The sequence below is a fragment of the Gobius niger genome (genome assembly GCF_951799975.1).
Source record: "Gobius niger genome assembly, chromosome: 5".
In the NCBI taxonomy this organism is placed as follows: domain Eukaryota; kingdom Metazoa; phylum Chordata; class Actinopteri; order Gobiiformes; family Gobiidae; genus Gobius; species Gobius niger.
In genome coordinates, this window is record NC_136856.1 from 12,457,224 (window position 1) to 12,485,005 (window position 27,782).

The 27,782-nt window shown below is 40.3% G+C and overlaps 1 protein-coding gene across 2 annotated transcripts; it reads left to right on the top strand.

Moving 5' to 3' along the window:
* adam19b (ADAM metallopeptidase domain 19b) lies at nt 1–27,593 on the top strand. 2 transcript variants are annotated; one of them, XM_079556430.1, is made up of 23 exons: nt 1–388; nt 899–1,005; nt 1,149–1,225; nt 9,784–9,862; nt 10,978–11,054; nt 14,560–14,794; nt 14,888–14,953; nt 16,865–16,936; nt 18,338–18,504; nt 18,621–18,705; nt 19,088–19,227; nt 19,322–19,499; nt 20,452–20,541; nt 21,062–21,257; nt 22,808–22,916; nt 23,709–23,925; nt 24,010–24,087; nt 24,963–25,071; nt 25,153–25,282; nt 25,419–25,521; nt 25,594–25,896; nt 26,092–26,192; nt 26,372–27,593. In XM_079556430.1, the coding sequence occupies exons 1-23, from the start codon at nt 295–297 to the stop codon at nt 26,376–26,378; spliced, it is 2,820 nt and encodes a 939-aa protein (XP_079412556.1). In that variant the 5' UTR covers nt 1–294; the 3' UTR covers nt 26,379–27,593. The 2 variants fall into 2 exon arrangements, with proteins under 2 accessions (XP_079412556.1, XP_079412557.1); XM_079556431.1 differs by having other exon boundaries at nt 2–388; nt 1,152–1,225; nt 26,372–27,592.
* Nucleotides 27,594–27,782: the final 189 nt, after the last annotated feature.

Genomic DNA, 27,782 nt, shown 5'->3' on the forward strand with positions numbered 1-27,782 from the left:
GCATCCCGTTATTGCTGGCGGCTGCACATTTCCATCATATCCTGGCTCCTCTTGCCTCACCTCATCTGAGCTGGAGCGGAGGGGCGTGTCTGAAGACAGAAACGGAGACGTGCGTGCGCCTCGCTGTGCTCGAGCATCCCATTCACAGTAAAGCTGAGGAGGCGCGTGTTTCGCCAATGTCCCCTCACTATCGCCAGCGGGCTTCGCGGCAACATGTAATCTGAGGTCCTCTTATGAAGTGCACGTTGATGCCTCGGTTTGGTGATTTCGTTTGGCGCAGAAATTGTCGCGAGAATGAGCGCTTCTCCTCTTCTTGATGCTGGGCTGTGTGTCATGGTGCTCCTACACTGCGCCGCGGCCGCTCTACCTCAAGGCGCTGTTTACAATGGTGAGTCCACTATCTCGATCAAAGAAGGAGAACATTTCTGCAACACCGAGCTCGCCATTCAATGTATTGTCATTTTAATTCGATCCAAGTCACGTGGACGTATGGTGGACACTGACAGTGAAGAAAAGGGCTTATTGTGCACTCAAGCTGTTACAGGCTATTTTTTATTGCCTGCAACTCGTGGTTCAGTCTCTTGGGCGATAGTTATTCCAACTAAAGTAAATTAATTTGAAATAAAAAAAGCATTATAAATACTGATGCCCACTTTTTGCCTAAATTGCAGCAGTATTCAGTATTGATGAGAGGCCGACTCACAACAAGCAGCCTGTATCCTACATAAAATTAACAATATAGCTGAAATCTTACTTCCTGATTTGAACACTGCAGAGGTAACATTTTATTGGGGTCAAGCAGCCTTATTATGGTCTCTGCCAATCTTGAAACATTTTTTTTTTTAAATATATAATTGGAAATATTAATAACCTTCATCTTATTTCCATATTTTGTCAGAAAATAACAAACTACCTAGGAGCATCCTTGACCAGGTGCGGGACTATGAGGTTACCTATCCCATCTGGCTGCACCCTCGGAGATCCAGGAGGTCGCCCCGTGAGGAGGTGAGTCAGGCGTCTGCACCAATTTGACCATCTGTTTTTAAAAAATGGGCCCAGACACAGGTAATAGGTCTGCCTTTGTTGTTGCCTTTAATGAGTCGTGTCAGAGGGTGATTCATGTTTGGTGTTTTCCCTTTTTGTGTCAGCAGAAGCATCCTCCAAAAACTCAGGTCGTCATCACAGCAGAGGGCCAGGAGCTCACACTGCACCTGGACAAGAATGAGTAAGTGATGACAGTGTTTTCAAAGGGCAGAGATGCACAAGTGGTGGGTCAGGGCACCAGTTGTTGATCATGGTGGGGCTGATGGCTTTATTTTCATGTTCAAACTGATTAAAACTCTTAATATCACTCATAAAATGATTCAAATTAAATAGCAATTGGCTATTTAAGATAATGCACCAACCAAATTACGTTGCAAGATGGATTTCTGTGAGATTTATAAGTTCCCAAACTTATAAATCCACCTTGTCTTGTGAGCCTCTATTTCACTGTGTGTGTTTGTCAATCCCATGGCAGTATTGCTGTGAGTGGATGCCAGGCTTTACATTACAAAGTACACATCGTTTTACAACCATAATAGTTTGATTATCGTAAGCATTTGCTGGTATTGGATTAACTTCAGCTTTTTCTTTTTTTTTCACAAAGAAATTAAACAGGAGCCCCCAGATTGATGCAGTGCCCGTGTATTCTCACTATAATATCAATCTGACTTCTGCCATCTGACCCACAGCTCCTGAGTTCAAGTCTATTGTTGGGAATGGTTAGCTCTAGCAGGAATCCTTTTTTTTTACCCTCTGAATGGAGTCCTCATTTTGCCATGAGTTTATACTTTTCTCTTTCCACTGTCCCAATACATGTTTAAGTGAATTGTGAGAAGCGCACTAGTTGTCTTGCTGTCAGTGTGGACTAATTGGCCCAAAGACAAAGGATCATGAAGGATTTCTGTATAATTATTTAAAAGGTCTCTTATAATGAATGAGAATGCATGCTTCAGCTATAAAAGTGTTATGTCTAAAATCCAATGAACATGATCCTCATCCTATAACAATTAAGTGAATGGAGCAGCCCATTTGTTCAGTTAAAATTCCATTTGCTGATGGATTAGTTCAGATCCTTAAGTTTGCTGAGATGTTGGTTCAGAGGACGGGGCTTTAGCTTGCAGAGATTTTTTGACACCTGATCTGTGTGCCTCAGGCTACAGGAAGCAAGATTATACTCTGCGCCTGATGTCCCTGAATCAGATTGACTGGATCCTGTCTCATACACCGCTGATAAGGCTTGAGCTGCCAGTGCCGGTGTGTCTCTCTGGTTCACACAGAGCTGTGATGTGGCATGTAACGGAACAGCAACATTATTTTAACAGTTTGTAGCTGATAATAATAGCATATGTCGCTTTGGGGGTCACCGAGTTCTGTAGGTTACATGTTTATGATAATTATCCAGCTACAGTTGTAATAAATGAAACTGAAAAGCACCACAATTATGTTAAGAATTCAATTGAGCAGAGATATGAATATTTTTGAATATATTAAGAATAAGCATTTTGCCATATTCATTTATCTTTATTACTTTTCCATTGTGGGGTAATTTTCACTAGACACAATATGATGTGTTTTGTGTTATTAATCCAGATTTTTGAGTTGGCTCAAACATTTATAACAAAGGAAAAGGGGCAGAGAAACGCTTTCTCAACCTCTAAGCAGTAAATTACAAAACAGAGGTGCTCTTTGGGAGGAAAAGTTTATGTTCAGTTAAATGCCTTCAGTTAAATGCCTTTTGCATGTCCAGTGAATGGACTAACAGAGTCCCGATGTGTTTCAGTCTTCTGACCCTCATCGGGGAAAAAACTTCACCAATGGGAAATAACTCACTACTGACTCATATTTGTACATTTCAATTGACTAATTGAAAAGGCTGGGTACCATTAAGATACCAGTATTGAAAAAATACATGTCTTTAGAGACCAAATTTTAATGCTTGTTGTTCCAGGACAGCACTACTTGGTTGTTCCACCTTAAATAAATGAAACAAATTTAAAACAAATGGTCTTTTATGGAATAAATGAGCATTATTCTTATGTTTTATGGTTCTATGTGACAAATATTTGAGTATAGGTCACGCAAAAAGTATTGGTCAGGTATCGGTATCAGTATCAGTATCTGTAAAGAACTTTAAAGTGTATTGCAGGAAACAGCACCCAGCTCTACTCATTGATATAGAAAGTGTGACTTAAAACTATGACTTGAAGTTATAAAGCTTGTATCTAACTTGGGGTATCCAAGCATCCTATCATTAGGTTTGTGCACATCAGCCAAAGCATATGGAGCACATGAAGTCCTCTTTGTGACAGTCCAAAGACTGGACAAATTGACGGCACACGAAAGTGCTTATACTGATGGGACATCACTGTGGCTCATGATTTGTTGCGGTGAAGACCCCAGATGAGAAATGCCAAAGAAAAGAATACTTTTTTTTCTTGGCTCAATACATGCAGTCATTCAGTCACATTAACAAAGCGTGACTCCAGTGCGTCTGCGGGACCGTCCCCTCAGGGATTTGCCCCCTGCTCTGCCTCTCTGCCCCAGCAGGTGGTCGCAATGTTAGATTTCCTTTTGGGACTGGAATTTTCATTAATCACATATGCCCAACTGTGTCTGTGTGCACGGCCTCTGTGCAGACGTTGGTCAGATTGGGTTACAGTGTATTTGAGAAGATGGATTTGCATTGTCTTCAAATTTCAATGGAAGTTTCTGAAGTTTTCAAAGTTTTTATGTCAAGATTTATTTTCTTGTGGTCTTTTAGAAAGCCAGGACGTTGACAGTTTGTATTGTCTGTGAGGGGAATTGTTGCACTATGTTTAGTTGGTTGCTCTTTACTTTACAACACAGTAATAACATGGTCATGATGGTAATTTGAGAAAACAATGGATAATGATTTTACAACGCTGCTTCCATGTTATTACCAAGAAAATACTTAACTGTGTTTCCTGATTATGTACATTTATTAGCATGCCATTAGTTGTGAAGTAAAGTGCTGTTGTTTAGTCTTGTACCCTACCTGGCAGGATATAATCTATTTTGAAACACTTCTGAGAAAATTCTTTGCTAATTTCTTGTACAGGAAATATGAGAACATTTCACACATCCCTGGTCTAGTTTGGACATGACTCTTTTGCCATAATGTCACAGCCCATATATGGATAAGGCATTGTATATGGGGGTTGTTCACAGTCACCCTGCGCAACATTTCACCCACCAAAGAGAATAAAATAGAAGCATTAATGCCTTTTGACATTACCACAAGGGAACTCCCCTCTCCCCAGACTTTATACATAACTCTGCTGGGAGAGGGACATCACCAGCTTGTCTCCATGGAGAGTGAAGCTTTGACTTGACTCCAGATAATCAGTTTGACGTTACAGGTCCTCTTCCAAATGCTTTATTTTGAAAACCCACTGCAACAATAGCATTGCCGATAGCTGATCATTACAAGCATGTTTGGTATCGCTGGCATGTTTGTTTAAATTGTTTCCCCAGTTTAGTATAACCTGTAATGTTCTGCAGTGTGGCTTTAAATATTGGTCAAACATCGGTAAAACAGTTGTATGCATATACTCATATTCCTTGATGTAGACGCTAATGCAAGTGTTTAGCTTGGATGTATGGACAATAAGCTCCTACCCCCTAACATGGTAGATTTCTATGGTAACATTTAATGTATAACACAAATGAATTATGGGTTTAGTGAAATGTACACCAACTCAATAACAACATACATTGTAACCAACCAAAAGAAATGTCCAGAAACAGCAGAGATACAAATTGATTGTCTATTTATTGTTTATTATTTACTCATATTTAGATGTGACATCATCAAAGTAGAAGGTTTAATGTTGAACACTTACTGACAATGTACTTTTATGGGTAATTTGTGATGGTATTACTGTATGTATGTGGGAGAATGGTAAATCCCCTTCTTATCAAAACCACTTCAATACACTGTGACATCATGCATTTTAACCAAGCCTAAATTTAATTTACACAGAAAACCGCAACCACAAATAAACTGCTAACAATTTCCTCTTTGCATCTGCTGACATGCACAATTTTAGATGCAAACTCAGTACTGCCTCTGGTTTGCGGTTATTTAACACATCACACATTTCTTTCTTTCTTGCCTCTAAGAATGAACTGTGAGTCTTCTTCTGCTGTGAGATATGAGAGTCTGAACTGGAGCTGTCTTCACTAAAGCCAGTGTCCTTAGCATCTGTGTTATACTCTCCCCTCTGTGTCTCAATGCCCCTGCCGCAGTTAACAAGACACTGAGCAGATAACAGAGACCCCATATCTTCATCTTATCCCTCAGTCTGACCCCACGCTGTGGTTTTCATCTCAATCCAACCCTCCCACTGTCTCCTCCAGGGCTGCTGTGCTTAGAAGTTTAGAAATACTGTTTGTTAAACTTGAGCCAGTCGTAGTTTAGATCTCTTTCAGGACTTCAACTAGTCTTTGCCTGCTTTACACGCCGTTTAATCCTGCTTTAGAGGTGGTTAACTTCCTGGTGTAGTCATGTTTCTTCCATTTGACTTTTTGTTTAAGATTTATACCCTATTTTTAAAGTATTATTTAAGACAGATACTATTATTATACACATTTCTATTGGTTTAAACACTTCCCCTTGATAAGCTTGCAATAATAAAACATAACAAATAATCAGGTGATGCTTTGACACTACCCTTGATACAAAATGTAGCACAATGTAAATATATTTTATAAATATTTGGACATATTCATTATCATACTTCTATAATAGGATTAAATCGATTGGAATAAATGCTTCCTGACCCTCTGTTTAGCTTGACTTCCTGCATATTGCCATGTCTGAGTTCACCTAAAGCTTTGTCTGCACTTAACTCACCACTTTTAAAACACATGTAGCTTTAAAGTGTTCTCCATTGCACTTCCCCCTCGTCCCGTAGTCATGCTTGCTCATACCGTGTGCACGCCATGAGCATCGATCTATTGCGCATCGTCAGTCTATGAGCTTTTATCTTAATGAAAGGGCTGTGGCATGGGCCTTTGATGGCTGAATTGGTTTGAAGCCAGCGAGAATGCTGACTCAGGGGGCAGGGGAAAGGATATAAAAACACACACAACCGGGAGGAGGGGGATGGTGGGGGGAGAAGTTGAGTGATGGACCGAGAGGTGAGAAAAGTCAGAAGAAAGGGAAAGAGACATAGTGGCTTTGTGCTGTTATGAATGATGTGGATAATCCCGGCTTCCTCCTCTCCATGACTTTTGGGTGTCCGCCTGGCCGCTGCCCTTCCCGGTCACCACTAACTAAGCACGCTGTACCATTCCCCACCCGAATTAAGCACTCCCCGGGGAAACCCCTACACAGCCTTGTCTCCTATCCTTCTGCTCACCTCATAAGTCTCACTGACTGTCCCAGACTTTTTTTGTGCTTTTAAAAATTACAACCCCACTATTTCATGTCGCTCCTTTCCTCACCTCTTCTGACTCTCCCCGGGGTCCTACTGCAAATACACGGCCCCCCACTCAATCTCTGTAGGGTGAGAGTTTGGGAGTGCTGGGCCACACGCAGTCACGTAACACGCCGGTTTACAAATAGCGCCCCTGAATGACACAAACAAAAGATGGATCACACAAGTTGTAAAGAGCAAAGGAATAATGGCTTGTCCTTGTTTAACTTTATAGTCTGTTTATTTGAGAATGCACACTACCAGAGCCCACCCCTTCAAAATAAAAGCCTCTCCATCATGTCTGGCTTATGCTACTATGCGACTTTCTACCCTTGCGCACCGTGATGTCATCCAATACTGTGAGGGAATGCGCCCCACTGACCCGAAAACATTACCCAACATCCCCGACTTTCGCGCTATCTCGCCCAGTGCATTAGCATGACTCCCTCGGCCATTATTCTCCCCTTGAAGCATGTCTTTGTCTGTGTTTTTTCTCTCTTTTCCCTCCCAGACGGTCTTGATTCAGCCCGTTTCTGCGCCCCTCAATCACTCGATGTGTCTGCTCCCTGGCGCGTATCCAAACTGTAGTGTGCAGTCTGTGCAGGCCTCCCACCAGCACTCACACAGGCCATAATGCGAGGGCTGTCATAGCACTCCGCTGGATGTAATTAGAGATATTGGTTTTTGGACGATGCCAGGAATTTCACCGCTCGGCTTTGTCACCCGCTTAGAGCCGGTGGCGTGGAAGTGTGCGTTATTAGCTGCGAGCGGGAGAGCAACACACTGGCTTCATTCATTTAGTTTGTGTATGAGCAAATGTGTCATTTGACTTCTGTATTAATTTAACATTTTACGAAGGTCAAAGGATTTAGATTTGTAATGAACCAAATGAAGGTTTCACTTTCTGTGCTCCGGATGGCATTTATAACAATGCAAAACAGTGTGTTTTCTATTGCTGTGAAATAAAATGTCTGACCTTCAGTGTATTGTAGAAACAGACATTTGAGAAACACACTGGTATCACTTTATTTTACAGGACCTTGATACATTGTACCAAACTAAATTTAATACAATGTAATGTGCTCTATAACAATCGGTAATAACTTGTACCTATGTAGTATGTACACAATGGAATAACTTGTATTAGTACTTTGTAAGTACATAATGTAATAGGACACGAAACCCTTAGGGTTAGGACTTAAGGTTAGGGTTAGAGTTAGAATTATGTCTGATTACATTATGTACCTACAAACTACAAATACATATTATTCCACTGTGTATCTAACCCATAGATACAACTTATTACACATTGTTACATTGTACTAAATTTAGTTAGGTACAATGTATCAAGGGTAGTGTAAAATATAATGTTACCAAAACACCTTTGTGTGCTGCCTAATGATAGAGCCTTTTTATTGATTTGTTGAGTTGTTGTTGTGACTAGGCTGGCTCTAGACAATTTGGTGCATTTGGCTTTATGTTCCCACTTTCCAGACATATAAGTATTAAACAATGAGGAGCCATGGATTATACTGTTTTAATGCACGACGTGCAGTGTATTAAAAACATATAATGCACAGCTTTGAGTTGTTTAATCCGCTTATGCCATGGTCCCACAAACTGAAACTGTTAATTTGGGCCTGTTTGCTTTTTTCTTCAGTCCTGGGCTGGAGTTTTTACCTGAAACTAGTTCCAGCTCAATTGTTCGTTGTTATCCCCGGGTCCATGTGTTCTTCTTGTGCCATCTTGTCTATTGTCCAGAGGCGTTTTACCTCAGTCCCAGCCGCTGCTGACTGGCACAACTTGACAGAGAGAACCTCTGTGTGTTTCCTAATGGAAGAAGTGACTGTCTTCCTATGGCACAGCAATGGTCCGAGCTGCAGCACAATGAGGAGATGTGGAAAGTCAGGAGCAGGAAACGCAGAGGAAGAGCAGATATAAACCAGGGTCAGAAGTCAGTGTTTAGTGAGTGACATCATTAGCGTTGATCGATTACATTTTTTTTTTTCTCTGCAACATCTCCACAAATGCTGCTCACGTCTTTTAAGTGATGACGCAGTCTTGGAATAGTGTCTTTTAGTCTGATTGCATCAATGGGCTGTCATTGTTTTAAGGGCTGGTCGGGGGCTTGAGGGCAGGAGATGGTGGGATAAAGAGAAAAAAGAGAAATCCCCATCTTCCCCTCATCTGTCTTCATCCGCTTTCTCTGCAGCATGAGACATTTACGGCCTTTTCCCACAGAAAGTTGAATCTTACAAAGTAAAATATGTTCAAATGCTTTTTGGGGATGAAGCTCTTGCCAATAGAGTAAAATCCAAGCAATAATGTCATCACAGCTGTTTTTATTTCTGGAAAAATACCTCACAAAACCTGCTTCTTGAGCCTTTCCTCAGACCCGGCCACCAGCTTGTCTCCTTGACGATGTTGCTTGGATACCAGGCAACCAAACATTAGGTTTAAATATATTAAGACCTCTTTCAAGAACCCTATTTCGATAACTCCACTTAAAAACATACTGTTGCTGAAGTCTACCTGAGCATTAAAGTATTTGGTATCGCTGGCGCATTTGTTTATTTATCTCATGACAGTTTTGTTGCTCTTGAGATGCAGCAAATGCCACAGAAGCTCATGGGAACCACTGCGAAGTGTGTCAGCCCGAAGGCACGTCGATTTCTGATGCACTGGATCATAAGGCCACTGTTATTTGGAGTTTGACTGAGACGAAATGAGCCAGCTGCGATCTGGACCGAGTTTATGAATGAAAACAGGAAGACGAGTTTGAGCCGAAGTTTGGGAGGAAGAAAGACATGGGGAAACAAGCATCTGTCTGGGATGTAAATATTGGACCAGAGGGATGACAGAGGTTTGCCAGACACAGGCAATGCCGCTTTCTCAAAACAGTGGGATGTTATGTCGTGGCTTAAGATAAAATGCGTCGTTCGAAATCCCATGTGTGGCGTCGGATAATGACAGTCTATGCCCGTAAAACGCAAGTGCAGTTCACCTTAAAAGTGCATATGGACTCAATTACAAGTCCACATTCTTCCTGGTCTATCTCTGTGAGGATCTCCATCTAAATCTTTAAAGCTGCCTGGTTTTGAGAAGTCCTTCAGTCTCAATGAATGTTTTATGAGTATTGGCTGCTGCAGAGAATATATCTGCCGTTTCCCCGCAGGTTTCTAGCATTTTTTTTTATTTTTTTTTTACTTCTCCGATGCTGCACTGTCATATTGTTGCTCTGTGAGGATTTTCTTGAAAATCTGACTTTGTGCTCTTCTTTGTTGTTATTTAACTATAGGCAGCTGCTGGCCCCAGGATATCAGGAAATATGGTACAGGCCCGATGGAACACGCATGTCCTCCGCTCCTGGGAAAGATGTGAGTCTGCGAAGAAAGTTTTGACAAAGTCCCAAAGTATCTGAAACGTATCTCGAACTTTTTACACCAAGTACCACCTTATAATAAAGTACATCCATACTGACTTAAATGCATTAGTAAAGCATAATAAAACGATCTCGATTAACATAAAATGAAGTTGTAGATGAACCACTGTCTTAGAATAGAAATTACGCACTTATAACTTAAGAGTTCAGAGTTGGGGTTGGTGATAGACAAAAATGTGTATCTTTATATTATTTTCTCAATAACAAATGTGATTTCACAAAAGATGAGACAGCCTTTTCAGGAGCAGTATTTGCAGCTTTTTTTGTTGGTTTCTGGTCATTAATTATCATAATTCATTATGATCATTAATGTAATAACACATGTCTTTTGTACAATTGTGATATTATCTTGTAGACAATATACTGCTCACCTCAAGTTTAGTGTAAGGTGTGTCATTTGAACTGGGGTGGGCCATATCGTATCGCATATCATTATTGCTATATGATTTTTTGATATGGTTGTAATTTTTTATATCGTAAATCACAATAGAATTAATGTTACGCTCAGCTCCATCAGAGCAGCAAAAACACTGACTGTAGAACACGGGGGCAGGTGCTTAAAAAGTAAAATGAAATCAAGGATGTAAACTGCTTGAGAAGATCATATTCACAAGGAAATTAGTATGCTGTGAAAAAAAACAAAAAACACTGAATTAATCTTCCCAATAGGCGTGTAGGGGTTTTGAAGTAATGTGTCCATTGTCAATTATATCATCAAAAATATCGTTATCGTGATATTTCTTTTTTAAAGGGACTGGATGCAAGTTGGTCATTTTTATACTCACTACTGCCACCTCAGGTCTTATGCGTAACTGCAACCTCTATATTCATGATGGCACTTTGGACCCGAAGTAACGTTTTGAGGATTTTAGAGGCAGTTGTGGTGAATAGATCAAGGCTTATTCTACACATTAGGACATTGCTGAAACGTGTAGGAGGAGGAAAATACATAATTTTAACTTCATATTGTCCCTTTAAATCATGATGTATATTTTAGGCCATATCACCCTAATTTGTACTATGACTATTAAGAAATACTTTGTTTTGCAGGAGCACTGCTTCTATCATGGGGAGGTTGAAGGAATTCGAGGATCTAGTGTCGTCGTGAGCACTTGCTCAGGACTAAGGTAAGAAGCTAATCGTTAAAGTGCACTCCCGATTAATCTTCGCATAGGAGTCTAAACTGGAGGGAGACCCTTCTCCAAAGTAAATCATCGCCACAAAACTTCAGCATTCTAACATTTCGGTTTCATTGTTTGGAATGAAAAAAGTGCATCTGCAGACTTTTGTTGCACAATCTCTCCACAAAGGGAGTAATCCTTCGATTAGATAGTGCAAACCAGACATTTTTTGTTTATCTGGATAACACTGTTTACTACATTATGTCCGATTTGCAGCCTCTGTTCATTATTTTTACCATGATGTGCCAGCATTTCAGGACACGAGATAAGAAAAAATGGCTGCGCAGCAATTAGCAAAGCATTAGTGTCTAAATAATAACTGCTCTTTCTGAGGTTCAGCATCTTTTATTTTGTCATAGTTTGCAAAATGCCAAGATTAGTTTATTTATTACCCTCTGTTTAACAGAAAACTAGCACATTTTTCTCCCACATTTAGACAGAAGTAGAATGTAACTGTAGAAAAGGTTCAATTAGGGACTTTTTTCTTTTTATTCAAGTAGCAAAGTGGGTGGTGTGCTTTACTTTCAGTCAGATGTATTGCAATCGGAATTGAAATATACTTCTCTAGTACAGCACAGAGCGAGTATAGTGCAGGAAAGAGCAGCACAGTGTATTGTCCAGTAGGTTAGTGGGTCAAAGGCTCAGTGCTGGTTCAGTGGGTCCATGCTTCCTGAGAGAGAGAGGCAACACACTGACAAGGACTGATAGTTTGTTTGTGTTGAGTGGATCTATTGCTCTATGTGTGGAGGAGTGTACTTATTAATTCAGATTGTCCGGAGACATGCGAACACAGCAAGTGTTTCCATGTGGGCGTGCGACCTCCACAGATGTCCTCCACAGCTGCCTGACCCGCTGCTTTCGAGGATAATTGTCTTGTTTGTGTATTGGCAGGCGCTTTTGTACAGAGGCCAGAAGACTGTTTAAATTTGTACATATGTTTCAGCTGGAATTGATTTACACACGTCAGCTGAGCAAAGCATGCGTCTGTGCCAGAGATTAGATTATGTACACATATACACACATCCCAGTGCCTCTTAATACAATCAGACATAAATTATTGGATTTTGTTTAAACTTCAGTCATAAAACATTTTGTGAAAGTACCAAGCATTAGGGCTGCACAATAAAAAATAGTGTTGTAATTGTATCTTTTAAAGTGCTGCACTTGTGATTATATTTGCAAATTATATTCTTAAAATCAAGTTCACATTTTAAACATGTCATTTGAGAAAAGCCTAAAATGTGAAGTGCGAAACTAACACAAATTATTAAAAAAAGACATTACACATATTGAGGGTCTTCGATATAGGATTAGTCTGTTTTGTGCATAATTAGTTCCAATAGAGACCGACTATTTTATTGTCTCTAGATTTTGGGGTGATGGTGGCGCAGTTGGTAGAGCGGGTCGTCTCGTGATCGGAAGGTTGCGGGTTCGAGTCCCAGCTCCTAAAGGTGCACACTGTCGTTGTGTCCTTGGGCAAGACACTTCACCCTCCTTGCCTTCAGTGTCTGTGTACACTGGTGTATGAATGAGAGTGTGAGTGGGAGACTGGTTCCTGACTATAAAGCGCTTTGGGCCTGATAAAGGTAGAAAAGCGCTGTATAAGTTGAGTTCATTTACCATTACCATAGTACAAAAGGAACAAAACAATAGAAACAACAGCAAAAAAAAAGGATTATATACACTTACAGCATCCGATCATGGTCAAATGTCCATTTTCAAGATGGCATTTACATTAAAGGAGCTATACCTGACTGTAGATCTAATTATAAAGCATTTGTAGCAATTTCATGAGGCTAGTTTTCTAGCATCCTTGTGAAAGTGACCCTGCAAGTAGTGAAATGTGCCTATAAACATGTCCCTGTTAGGAATTGGGATGCTACAAATGTGTTAGGAAGATTAGGGATGAGTTTGTACCCCCACCAACATTTCAATTTAGTGGCTTCCTCTTTCATTGTTTAAAATGAAAAAATCAAGTGTAGGGCCTTTAAGGAAGATAGATAATACATAGCTGAAACTTATGTACTGCAAACATTCCCCAAAAGGTCTAATACTAACTAGAAATGCAATGGCTGCGCCATTGCGATTGACTGCGGAATTGCGGGAAGCGAATGCAGAAATTGCATAAACTGTTCAAATTGCAGAAATTGCTTAATTTGCATAATCATATTTGCATAAACTGGTCAAATGCATAAAATGTCATGTTGCATAAACTGTATAAACTGCATAAAGTGGTAAAATGCATGAATGGGTTAATTTGCATAAACTCTTAAGTTGCATAAACTCTTAAGTTGCATAAACTCTTAAGTTGCATAAACGGTTTAAAATGCATAAAGTGGTTAATTTGCATAAATTGTTAATATTGCATAAACTTTTTAAATTCCATAAACTGGTCAAACTGTTGAAATGGCCTCAGTGCTTGATTGGCAGAAGCTGCACAAATGGCTGAAAGGCCTGGAGTCTCCCCATTGGCTGGATTCCCCCATACACACCAATGCAAAAATTTCAAACTCTCGTATAAAAAAACTGGAAAACTGCAGAAGGCCATTTTTTTCTCAAAACCCACAAGTTGCAGAAGCTGAACATGCACAAAGTGCAGAAATTGCAGAAAATGCAGAAAAAAGTGCAGAAAAGCATGGATTTGCGGTAGCCCCATTATAAGTCAATGGGAAAAATCTCCGACATTTTGGCCGATTGCGGAAAAACCGTAAGTTGCAGAAGTCCCAAAAGTAATAGCACCCTTCTCCTCAACATGCGGAACGTTTTGATGCATAACTTGCATAAATTGCACAAAGCATGAAAGTGCTGAAAGCTCTAGAAAATCGGGAAAAAGATGGAAGAGGAATAATAATAAAGAACATGAAAACCAATAATTGACTGCGGAAGAATTCCGCAGTCAATCAATTACAAATGATAAGCTACATGAAGAAACCATAATCAGTCGCATGCAGCCAATTATTTACAAAATGATCCACTAAACTCAAATATTAGTTGTGGGTTGTTTTTAAAATAAAGAAATAACACTCTGAGATTCAAACTGTTTACTGCAAATCAGACTTGAAAATAAATTATCTTTTAAAATATAAAAATACGGTTCAGTTTCACCTTCTTTTTAGATCAGAAATAATACAATCGCTTCAGTGCTTGTGTACCTCCGGGGGTCCCCGTGCCCCTGGTTGGGAAACACTACAATATAACAGTGAAAGTGAATGAGAAGGAAATGCCCTTTTCCCTTGTGTTAAACTACATTGAAAAGCAGAATGAATTGCTGTAATCTCATTTGATTTACTGCCATTATAGATTGCAACGCCGTCTTGCTGGACATGTTCTTCAACTGAAACAAGTGTCCTTTGCATCCTCTGCTAATGGACACCCACAAGCTTCATCGATTAACATTGATCGTTTAGACCTATTATTAGATGGAGCCTTTACCTTTGCCTTGTTTCCCCAGGGGACTCATTTCCCTAAACGCCAGCGTCAGCTACTTGGTCGAGCCACTTCCTGTTTACAACGACACCGGACGACAACAAAAACAACAGCAGCAGCAGCACGCTGTTTTCCGAGCCGACCGCCTCCATCTCCAAACGGGCCACTGTCCGCATCGCCATAGCAACAAAGAAGACCTAGACCTAGAGGGGGGTCTTGATAACTTTATCCACGGCATGATGTCACCCCACTACAAGAGGGTGAGCTCAGCGAGGACGCGCCCGCTGTCAATAACAGGACAGACGCTTTTAACGGGCGCCGTCGTTTTCCTCTGACCTCTTCTGTCTTTGCAGGAAAAAAGAGACGTCGCTCAGAGCATGAAGTATGTGGAGCTGCTGCTGGTGGCAGACAAGGCTGAGGTAAGGACGCGGCTGAGATGCACCCGACCAGACAAGGGCGTATTTAATTACACCATTTTGCATCGCACTAATGGGAGCTGGGATTTATTTATAGACATTTATAGATTTAACAGTAGTTTTTTTATGTCAAAGCCAAAGCCAGAGCATTAAATGTAAACGATCATTGTATATCTAACTTAAAGCTAAAAACGCCAAGTCATCCCACTCTGAAATGTGGTTCAGCTCGTAAACCTTACCACGACATGTTTGCTTCTAACTTTAACTACACTTTACCAGAGTAGTTTTTTTTCCTTTGAGGTTTTTCTGTTCATAAAAAGTTTACAAATTGCTGCCCTTTCAAGTAAACCAGTTCTGGGAGAGTATGTTTGTGAAGGCTCAGAGCTGTTCCTGAAGTGAATTTACATGATATGAGGCTTCAGACTGTCAGTAGAAGTTTGGATGATTTTAGTCTCTCCTTTTCATTTTTATTTAGTCTTATTTTAGTCGACTGGACATTTTAGTCATAGTTTTAGTCTCATGAAAAACATTTAATTTAGTTTTAGTCCAATTTTAGTCATCAAAAATATCACTTTGACTAAAATTAAGACTAAATATATTAGTCGACGAGATCAACACTGATCCAGGGTGTATCCATTGTAGAAAAGTTAAATCATCGACTGGACTGGGTTTTTGGTAAAGTTGAGGACGTTTCGCTTCTAGTCACAGAAGCTTCTTCTTAGCTCTTTAGGCCATAGGGTCTTTTCTGATCTAAGGACCTAAGAAGAAGCTTCTGCAGCTTTCCCAGTCCAGTCGATGATTTAAAGGGATATTTCAGGATTTTTGACATAGGGACTCATTTCCTAGTTATCCAGAGTGTTGCTCATTTCTGGAGATATTTTTTTTTGTAATTCATGCAGTTCTTATGTCTGACCCGCTCCACAGTGCTCCTGAGGTAAATCACTTATAACCCCAGACTAACCATATAAATGTCTGTGTCGATAGAATAATTTTAACAATTTGCATTTTAAATAACTTATATTTGAGCAGCATCAGCTTTGTGGTTGTATAAGCTACGCAGCGGTGGAGTGATCGGCTATAAAATAGTCCCTCAAAATGTGATCATTCATGTGATGCAAGGTCAGTTATATTCCAAACATTATTCTATCGACACAGACATTTATATCGTTAGTCTGGCGTTATAAATGATTTGCCTCAGGTGCACTGTGGAGCGGGTCAGACTGTTTTTAATGCAGGCTAGCTGATACCATAGAAATGCGCTAGCCTTGCACTAGCCTAGCGCCACGAAACTCTTCAAATATAAGAACTGCATGAATTAAAAAGAAAAACATCTCCAGAAATCAGCAACACTCTGGATAACTAGAAAATGAGGCCCTATGTCAAAAATCCTGAAATATCCCTTTAACTTTTCTACGACAGTTCTGGGGATTCTTTTTTTTTAAATACATTAAATTTATGCTGACCTACAACCCATTACCTAGAAGCCAAGTAGAAATAGAATGTGGTCAGTAAAACCACATTCTACTGTTGAAATTTAAAAAGTGCATCCTATTTGAGTTGTACTTGAGGAAATGTACTGTACATGAGTTCTACCTGTAACTGATCAGTAATATTACATGCAACTTCTGATACAGATATTATTTCACACAAATTACACAATGTTTTATCAGTTTACCGTTTTGCACCATGTTTCGCTGTAAAATAAATAAATACATAATTACTTCGGCGTCTGCAGGCCACATAAAGTCATTCTCCATAAGTTGCATTTCGTGCGGCTTTTCTTTCCATCAAGCTGTGATTCACATCTTTGGTTTCTATTCGTAGTGGTAGAGATTTCCTTTTGAGGTTTTTTGGTGAGATGGCAGTTTTTTGGGTGTGCCAGTTTCTAATTGATGTGGTGATTGTCGTTGACAGTTTGAGGAGCATGGGAGTAGCCTTGAGAAAACGCAGCTGAAGTTACTGGAAGCAGCAAACTTGGTCGACAAGGTAACTGTCCACATCATGTCTAGATGAGTAGATGTTATGTCGCAAAACATCATTATAAGTATCGAAGTTCAATTGTGTACTCTTCGAGGATGTAGAGGAAAACATGAAAGCTTAAAAGCTTTCCTTGATTAAAAAAAAAAACAAATGGTAAAAATAAAAGTCCTTTATTATTCACAAGCCGGACGCTAACGTGGTTTTCGAATTGTTTCGTCAAGGCTTTTCGACATTTCTAAATGTGTCTAAATTTGTTACCAGCCTTCTTTAAAGAGACTATATGGGGTTTAAAAATGTTAAAATTAAGTATTTTTTTAAGCAACGCCCTAATGTGTAGAATGAGCCCAGACCTGCTCACCACAACTGCCTCTAAAATCCTGCACTGTTACTCAAAAAGGTGTTAATTCGGGTCCGAAGTGCCGTCATGCACAAGCTTAATATAAAACCTGCAGTTACACGTATGACCTGAGGTGGCAATAGTGAGTATAAAAATGACTAACTTGCATTTAGTCCCTTTAGCCCCCGCCTTAACCGAGTGCATTTTCTCCAATTCGGCTTTACCTAGATCTAAAATAGGCCAGTGTGATGGCTCATTTGAAAGCTAAGACCTACAAAACTGATCAAAGTCATTTTTTAAGTGTTTTTGCATTTTTTTGTCGTGTTCTGGTCACTTTTTTTGCATTTTTGTCACCTTTTTGTCGCTCTTTCATGGCTTTCTTTGATTTTTGTTGTTGCTTCTTTATCACTCTTTAGTTGTGTTTTTGTCACATTTTGAACGTGTTTGTTGTGTTTTTTTTATCGCCCTTTTTGGCCGTGTTTTTTGTTGATGAAAATGTTTTGATTTTTTTCGTAACTTTTCTAGTTTTTTTTTCTTTGCTTTTTGTTGTGTTTTCGTCACTTTTTCATCTAATTTGTGTCACTTTTTTTGCTTAACTTTAGATTTGGGTAATGCCAAAATGGAGAAAATGTGCTCGGTTCATGTGGAGGTTAAGAGGTCAAAACCCTCTTCTCATATTTAATTATTATCCTAATTTTCTTCCCTAAAAGTCAACTGTAGATGCTGTATTGAACTAGATCAATCAATCAATCAATCAATCAAATTTTATTTGTATAGCGCCCAACAACAACCAGAAGGTGCCCAGAGCGCTTTCCAGGATAAATGCAGGTTGAATAAATTTTGTTTGACGGTCAAAATTGTTGATGAGACGGTGTTGAGATTTCCATAAATAATACTATATTTATGCCCAAGTTGAATAGCTCCTAGTTAGACTAGAAGCTTTTATACAGGTTCACCACCACTGTACCATAGCAATACTACCCCATTAGTTTGATTACACTCTTGAAATAGAGCTTGTTCGGTTTCTTCTTTTTATTAGCTGTAAAATTTCTTTATGATCACATTCCCAGTACTATAAAGCCTTGAACATCCGTGTGGCTTTGATCGGTCTGGAGGTGTGGACCAGTCAAGACCTGATCAGCGTGTCCGATAACCCCCACAGCACCCTGGCCTCGTTCCTGTCCTGGAGAGGCAAGCAGCTCCGCACTCTGCCCAATGACAACGCTCAGCTCATTACGTCAGTGTCGTTATTTCTTATTGCATTATCGGCTGCAGTTCCACCTTCAGAGTCCGAGTGGGACTGAGGCTTATGACCAATTGGAGCTAATGACACAATTTGATTTATGTGTCCAGGGGGAGGTCGTTCCAGGGCACCACCATTGGCCTGGCACCGCTCAAAGCAATGTGCTCCGATTTCCAGTCTGGAGGAGTCAACACGGTAATTATACAGCTGGGAATAAAGTATGATTTTGTTAAAGAATTTATAGGTTTTAAAGCAATAACGGTCTGAGGGCTGATAAATGAATGAATTTTCTTCAAACAGTGACTTTGAATATTGAAAATACTGCTATGAAAGACTGATGCATGAAAATTATACACATTGAAGTGTGTGGGAATAATACATTATGATCTAAGTGATTACTGTCACATTGTAGAGCAGGAATTCAGTAGGTCATAGGTTGTTTTCTGCTCAATTAGTTACAGATATTGACGTATTAATTACTAAGGCAGTTTTAAATATGAACTTCTTTTGTTGTTTTCCATATTTATCCATGTACTAGATATATAAAACCAAAGGATTTTGCATCTTCTATGTTTAGGACCACTCGGAGTCAGCTGTTGGTGTTGCAGCCACAATGGCTCATGAGATGGGACACAACTTTGGGATGAGTCATGATGTCCCCGGATGCTGCCAGGCAAAAGCAGAGGACGGAGGATGCATCATGGCCGCTGCCACTGGGTACGTTAAAAATATAACCGCCATTCGTCTCATAGACAGGCAACAAACAGCCGCTACTAGATGAGTTTTTGTTTCTTTTTTTTTTTGGGCCCAGGCATCCATTTCCGAAAGTGTTCAATGCCTGTAACATGAGGGAGCTGAAAAACTACCTGAACTCTGGAGGTGGGAAGTGTCTGTTTAATCTGCCCAACACCAGAGCCATGTACGGGGGGCAGCGCTGCGGTAACGGCTACTTAGAGGAGGGGGAGGAGTGTGACTGCGGAGAGGAGGAGGTCAGTCCCGTGTCCAGAGGCTACTCTTCACTGATACAGTGCCTCTCGAAAGTATTCATACACCTTGAACTTTTGCACATTTTGTCATGTTTACAACCCTAAACATAAAGATTTTATTTGGATTTTTTACTGAACGTTCACACACAAGTGTGAAAAAATAGAAAACCGAAAAGTGGGGCTTGCATAAGTATTCATACAGCATGAATTAATACTTTGTGGAACCCCCTTTAGCTGCAATAACAACAGCAAGTCTTTTTGGGTATGGCTGTACAAGATTTGCACATCTAGAAACTGAAATTTTAGCCCATTCCTCTTTACAAAACAACTCCAGCTCTGTCAGATTTGAAGGAGAGCGTTTGTGAACAGCAGTTTTCAATTCTTTCCACAGATTTTCAATAGGATTTAGGTCAGGACTTTGACTGGGCCATTCTAACACATTAATATGTTTGTTTTTAAACCATTCCATTGTAGATTTAGCTTTGTGTTTAGGGTCATTGTCCTGGTGGAAGGTGAATCTCCACCACAGCCTCAGTTCTCTTGCTGACTCCAGCAGGTTTTCCTCCAAAATGTCCCTGTATTTGGCTCCATCCAACTATTCTTACAATCTTCCCAGTCCCCGCTGAGGAAAAGCAGCCCCACAGCATGATGCCCCCCCGTATATTTGACACTGGGCATGGTGCACTCAGGACGATGAGCAGTGTCAAATTTGCTCCATACATAACGTTTTGCATCTGGGCCAAAAAGTTACATTTTTCTCTCATCTGACCAAAGCCCCTTCTTCCACATGGAGCTGTGTCCTCCATATGACTTCTAGCAAACTTCAAGCGGGATTTCTCCTTTCAATAATGGCTTTCTTCTTCCACTCCTCCATGAAGGCCAGATTTGTGTAGAGTACGACTTACAGTATCTACAACCAGCAGCTCATTTTTATAAGATTTCCCCTGTCATTTAGGAGTGCACAAGTCCATGCTGCAACGCCAACAACTGCACTCTGAAAGCCGGGGCTGAGTGTGCCCATGGCGTCTGCTGTGACAACTGCAAGGTACTAAATGTAACAGATGAAATGAAAGTTGTAGTAATCAATGAAAGTGTTAGCTTGTTCATTCATCATCTTTCTGGCAGTATGTGTCATGAGGGAGTGCTAATGGATTCATAAAGCTTGACCTGATGGATCAATTACCTTAAAATTGTCCTTTAAGAAAACTTGATACTAGCACTGGGAGTACAATAGCTTATAATGGTTAGCAATATCACACAGAATGTCTAATGTTTCATATTTTTATTAGAATTAGATTGAAATAAGTAATTCTTGTGTATGTGCTGCCGGGAGCTGGGAACAATAGACAAAATCTGTACTCATGTCATAGTAACTTAACTTGTGAATGACTTTATCAAGTAGACAACTGTCATCTACTACTTCAGTAAGATTAAGAAAACTTGCTGAAAATGTGACCTGATTTTAAGTCACATGTTGTTTTTGCAAGACCTTGGTATAATCACATTCCCTCCTACATGTGCATGTTTTCAGACATATTTTCATGTGCATTGTTTCTCTCCTGAAGCTGAAGAGCCCGGGTGTGCTGTGCCGCGCTGCCTCCGGATCGTGTGACCTCCCGGAGTACTGCGACGGGAAAGCTGAATCCTGTCCCGCCAACTTTTACCTGATGGACGGCTCGACGTGCGCCGGCAGCAGGGCTTACTGTTACACCGGGATGTGCCTGACGCTGGAGCAGCAGTGCCGCTCTCTATGGGGCAAAGGTGCGTCTGTGTTCGGGGCCTGTGGGATGCATCGATCCACTGTGGTGTAACTTACGGTACAGATGTAAGGACTGTGTTTGGAGAAGATGGAGAAATCTATAAAGCATTGATTTTGACACAAGCTTTGAGAGCATTAACCCCTCTAATTTTACCAACTTCAGTTTGAGTTTCACAGTTTGTTTTTCTATACATATCTCTGCTACTAGTTCAAGCAAGAGAAAATGTGTCAAGGTTATTCAATGTTTCTCCTGCCATACAGCCATATTTGTTACAACTTCTATGACTGGTACTACCGCTATTATCATTACCCTTTCATGTTTTTATTGCTTGTGTGCTTTGTAGAGAGTTGGAGTTACTTCTTTCTACAACTATTAAATATTTTTACAAATTGGTAGAGATGTGGACTTGCAGGTCGTGCCACAGTCTCATGTCAGACTTTAGACAATAATTTGTGGACTTGAGACATGACTCGATAAAATGGACTAGGATTTAAGGACTTAAAGGGATATTTCAGGATTTTTGACATAGTGCCTCATTTCCTAGTTATCCAGCGTGTTGCTGGTACCTGGAGATATTTTTTTTGTAATTCATGCAGTTCTTATGTTTGAAGAGTTTTGTGGCGCTAGGCTAATGCAAGGCTAGCGCATTTCTACGATATCAGCTAGCCTGCATTAAAAACAGTCTGACCCGGTCCACAGTGCACCTGAGGCAAATCACTTATAACGCCAGACTAACGATATAAATGTCGAGCCGGAAGAATAGATAGATAGAATTATTTTAACCATTTTGCATTTAAAATACCTTATATTTGAGCAGCATCTGCTTCGTGTTTGTATAAGCTACGCAGCGGCGGAGTGATCTGCTAGAAAATAGTCCCTCAAAATGCAATCATTCATGTGATGCAGGTCAGTTATATTCCAAAAATTATTCTATGGACACAGACATTTATATAGTTAGTCTGGCATTATAAGTGATTTGCCTCAGGTGGTCTGTGGAGTGCGTAAGACTGTTTTTAATGCAGGCTAGCTGATACCATAGAAATGCGCTAGCCTTGCATTAGCCTAGCAAAACGTAACTTCAAACATAAGAACTGCATGAATTCCAAAAAAAACATCTCCAGGTATCAGCAACACTCTGGATAACTAGGAAATAAGGCCCTATGTCAAAAATCCTGAAATATCCCTTTAACTTGGACTTGAGCCCTGTGACTTGACAAGACTTGATGCTTCTCCTGAAAAAAAGTTGGGAGGTAGAAATTGAGTACATCTGTGTAGTAATGTGTCACTGACTTTCCACCACCGTTGACATCTTTGATCCACTGTATGCTACTGGTCAGAAACCTGTCTGTAGTTTAATATGAGCATGCCAGTGTCAGATAAGGCATTGTTCTTGGACGGTGTAGGTGTCAGTGATCACAGAGTGCCAGCGCCTCCCTGGAGAGGCTACTCAGAGCGGTGCCATCTGGCCTGTGTTCGGTGGCTGCACCGTGCATTTGGCCGATTAATCAAAGTCTTATCTCTGTGTATGTGTCACCTTTGTGTCCCTGATAGATGGCCGTCCCGCTCCAGACCTGTGCTTTAGGAAGGTAAACGAAGCAGGGGACATGTACGGGAACTGTGGCAAAGATCTGTATGGGAAGTACAGGAAATGCAATGACAGGTAAACACCAATATGTTTCACTTGCAAAAATGTGAAAGAGTAACTAAAAGAGGTTGCATTGATTTCCAAATTGCATGAAACTAAGTTGTTGTCTTTAGTTGGTTTGACCGACTTACAATGTTGGCAGGCAAAATAATAGGAGGTACCAATCTTTATATGGGTAATACTGTAGGTTGTCTGCTTTTAATTGGCCCAGTACCTACGCTGCATTTTCTCCATTTCAGCTTTACCCAAATCCATAAGGTCACAGCCTATATACCAGTATAACGCCTCATTTGAAAGCTAAGACCCACAAAAGTCATCTCGTTGTCGTCACTTTTTGACTTTTTTTCCCCCAAATGGTATTTTGTCTGGTTTTCATCACATTTTTTCCCAACTTTTCATTGCATTTTTGTCACTTTTTTGTTGCATTTTTGTCACTGTTTTGTTGCTCTTTTTTGGCTTTTTTATTGCTTTTTCCTGACAATTTTTTGACATTTTTTCATCGCCGTCGCTCTTTTGTTGCATTTTCATCTTTGTTTTTGTCTAATTATTGTCACTATTTTGACACAATTTTATTTATTTGACCTTTATTTAACCAGGAAAGTTTTTAGATTTTGGTAAAGCCAAACTGGAGAAAATGTGCTAGTTTCAGGTGGGGGTTAAGTGGTCAACTAGTACTTGTACCTTTCGGAATACCCAGCCCTAGCAATAAGTTTGACTAAGTGGGTAAAGAATCAAATTTGTGTGAGATGGATCTCTATTTTCCATTCCATTTGTACTGGGTTTTGAGCCTTTCGTTTGCTCTTCTAGGGATGCTCAATGTGGGAAGATCCAGTGTCTCTCCTCCGCTACCAAGCCCCTCGAAACCAGTGCTGTCCGCATAGAGACCACAGTCACCATCGGCTCCAAAAAGATCATGTGTATGGGGACTCATGTGTACAAGTTTACCCAGGGGGGTGAGGACCCTCAGGGGGACACTCTGGACCCTGGGCTGGTCATGACGGGCACCAAGTGTGGAGAGGACTCGGTAAAAGATTATTACCGTCCCAGAAGCATTTCGTATGTCTAATTTTTTTACCACCACAGTAAACTTTTCTCTTTCATTAAACAGATTTGCTTCAACGGAGTGTGCCGCAATGCATCGTTTCTCAAAACTGCTGAGTGCAACGCCAAGTGCCACGGACATGGGGTAATTTCCTATATGCTGCAGGGCTGTTTAAAAGAGAGGCCTCTGGCTCTGGGCCTGCTGGCAATGGTGACAAAGGCTTCCTGATTTATATCTGTGTCATGGCAAAGTCTAAATTGATAACCCCATACACTTAGTAGTAGTACACGAACAGTATTTCAGCCTGTGTATTGTTCACTCAAAGTATTCTGACTCTCGTAACGCTCTAAGGTCTGAGGTAAAAGAAGATTAGGTTTAAGAGGAAAAACTTTCCAACATTTAATTCTACTGAGATCCGACCTAGCCCTGTATAAGATATTAACCTCTTAAACGCCACATTTTCTCCAGTTTGGCTTTTTCCAAATCTAAAAGCTTAAAAAATAAGAAAATAATAATAAAGCATGGCAAATACGTGACAAAAAATAATGAAGAAAGCGAACAAAAAAGCCACAAAAAGTGACAAGAACTCGACAAAAAGTTACACAAATGAAGCGAAAACAAAACTAAAAAGCAAGGAAAAAGCAACAAAAAAACATGACGAAAACGCATTGAAAAAGATTCAAAAGAGCGACAAAAGAAGCGCCAAAACAAAGACGACAACAGTGCCTCAAAAATTACAAAAACGTTGTGATCACTTTTGTAAGTCTTAGCTTTGAAATGGGGCATTACTGTTGCTCTCCAGTCGAGAAGCTTTTAGATTTGGGTAAAGCTGAACTGGAGAAAATGCGCTTGGTTCAGACGGAGGGTAAGAGATTAAGATGAGTGCTTACCTCTCATAAATAAATGAAGGATTTTCAGCCAACGTGTGTCTCTAAGTCTTGTAAAAAAAAAAACACAATAAGCAAAATAAGATCAATTATGAACAAATATATCACAAATCCGTATTGTCTGCATTCCAGCTGTGCAACAACAACCACAACTGCCACTGTGACCCGGGCTGGGCTCCTCCTCTGTGCGACCAGAGAGGCTCAGGGGGCAGTGTGGACAGTGGACCCATCATCAGCAACAGTCAGTGGCACACACTGCATTTCAATAACGCGTTTCTGATATGAGGGATGAGTTCTGACTTTCCATTTTGTGTCTCAACAGTCGACCTCCTGCTGTTCCTTGTGATCCTGCCATTGGTGCTTTTTGTGATTGTTGCCGCCATCGGACTGTGGTGCTGCTATAAGCACAAGCTCCGCCCACAGAAAGCCTCCACTCCACCTCCAGTGCCAAGGTACTCAACCAAATGATTTGCTGGCAATAGGATCACCCAGAGAATTAAAAACTTAAAGGCAGATAAAAGGCATGAAGGAATAGCAATAAGACACAAAATGTTCTAATATTCTACTGTATGATCCTTTTGTGCCCAGTTGTTCAGTCCCAGTTGAAGCCAAGCCCCTGACTGACAGCGAACATGTTAACGGCCATACCAACCCAACATTCCTACTGAAGAAACAGGGAGCGGATCAGTTGGTGAGAAACGTTCTGCCAAGGCAAATGCAAACAAATCACCACACAAATTAAAGTTACGATCGTTTTCTCTAGGGCAAGTCCTGTCCGAGTCCAAGCCCATCCTGCTCATCCCGATCCAGACACGCGATTGTCCGGCCTGCAGTGAAGCCTCCTCCCGTCCCTGCGTACCCCACAGACAAACCCTCTCAGATCCAAACCGAGCCAGAAACGTCGGTCAAAACCACACGAAAGAAAACTCCAGCTCCGAAACCTCCCCCCGGTCTGCCTCCGTCACTGCCTTCGAACCCCAGACCAGCAGCTTCTTCAGGCTCAAAATCAAGACCAGACCCCCCTAACAGACCCCCACCACCGTGTCCTCTCAGCAAACCAACAACCGTAAGAGAGCAGCTATCGTTTTCTCTTTTTCACTCCCAACGATTATAAGTACTACCAATATAGCCACATTTTGTTCTTTTTTTACTGCAATTGTTTGTTTATTGATTTAAAATGTTCATAATATAATATCTCATGTCTAATATTGTCAATGAGTTTAATCTATGGACATATTTGGATTTTTTTTTGTGTGTGCAGGAGGAGCAACCCAAAGTGGCAAGTCTGCAAATTTCCAGCGATGTGCTGCAAAAGAAGAGAACAGCTTTGGCTCCCTCTGCTGGACAGAAGAAGTCAAAACGGTATTAACTCTAATAAAATACCAGGGTCAATTTTATAGTAGTATTAAGAGGTTGAAACAAATTAGAAAAAGACACTTACTGCATGTTCTATTTTCAGAAATACTATTTTAATCAAGATTTTTCAGACACATGTTTTATCATTAAGTTACACAATGTCCTGTGTCTGTGTTGTATTTTAGGACTTAAACCGGGATCTCAGGGATCGCTGAAGTCTACATCAAAAATGCACTGCCTCAAATCTTTTCTATGTGACCAAGTTAATGTGGCATTGTGACATAAACTACTCAACACCTGCTGTAGACCTACTGTGTGAGCGGCACTGCTTTTTAGTGAATTGGGAGACATTTACAGCAATTTAGGGACATTCTTTGTCATTTGTTTTGAGATTCATAGTCAGGCTGCACCATTCACTTTTTATTTTATTTTTGAAAATGTGAAATTGTCCTGTGAATCAACTATCGAGACTGTCCTAGGCCTATTTATTAATAACAAAGATGAATGTTTACAGTGTGGCTTATGTACTAACTATGGTGCCCTTTTCAGAGCATCAGCTATAAAAGGATATCTTATATTAAGAAAAAATGTTAGTGGTGAGGTGCTTACACTCCATTTGTGAGAAAAATAATGGGTTTAAACTGGACGCACCAGAGAAGCCCCTGAACCGCATGCTGTAAGTAGGTTTACGAGACATTTGTCTGAAGTTTAGTGATAAGGGATTTTTACTTTTACTTTTTAAATTTTGTTTTAATATAGTGCACTTTGTCTTAATCGTAGATGGCACTTGCATTTGTTTCCACCAAATTACTGTACTCATTGCAAGAAGAAATATGTCGTATCAATATCACTTTCTCTTCGATTTGTCCTGACAATCATTGATCCAAGGATGTATGGTCTGCAAAGATTTTACCCTTTTTTGTAAAAAGAGCAGAAGATGATGATCATTTAGTGTCTCCATCCACTGGAAACCATCCAATAATCTAATCAGGATCCAGTGTTTTATTAAATAATTCACCGGCCAGGCTCATGGTACTTTCTGAAGCCGGAGTGTCGTCACTGTTTTCATCGAGGGCCCACAGTGGAGGCCCATGGTGACTTTAGCTTTTCTTATAGAAGTGAAGTTTGGCAGCTCCCTTTCTTTCAGAAGTCAGTCATTCTTATGGTCATTGTGTGGCCTTTCTGCTGCCATTTCTTCTATGATGATGTGAATTTTAAACTTGCAGTAAACCAATTTTGGATCGATTCAGCAGGAATCTTAAGGCCAAACATGTTGCTTGTGAAACCTCTGCTTTTGCAATACAGGATTTTTTTATTTTTTTTAATGATTTCATGCCATCTAACCCTTTTATTGTTGTTTATTTTTATTGTTATTATTGCTATTTTTAAACCTATGCAAACCCGGGCACTGTGCAACACTGTGTCTTCAAAATAAAGTGAAAACGCTGTCAAATTAAACTTGTTTTTGATTCCTTTTCGAAGTGTTTCCCAACCATTGGTGCCAGGACCGACCTCGCGCTCTCCCCCTTGTTATCGAGCGCCTGTCTCTTCCCTCCTGTGTCTGCCATCTCAACACAATTAAACATCATATCTCAG

Bases quoted from the DNA above. Each gene is read 5' to 3' on its own strand.
- adam19b (XM_079556430.1), top strand. From the start codon at position 295: ATGAGCGCTTCTCCTCTTCTTGATGCTGGGCTGTGTGTCATGGTGCTC. The intron at 16,937-18,337 runs GTAACTGTCCAC...TCACATTCCCAG, and splicing joins CAGCAAACTTGGTCGACAAG to TACTATAAAGCCTTGAACAT. The intron at 21,258-22,807 runs GTGCGTCTGTGT...TGTCCCTGATAG, and splicing joins CCGCTCTCTATGGGGCAAAG to ATGGCCGTCCCGCTCCAGAC.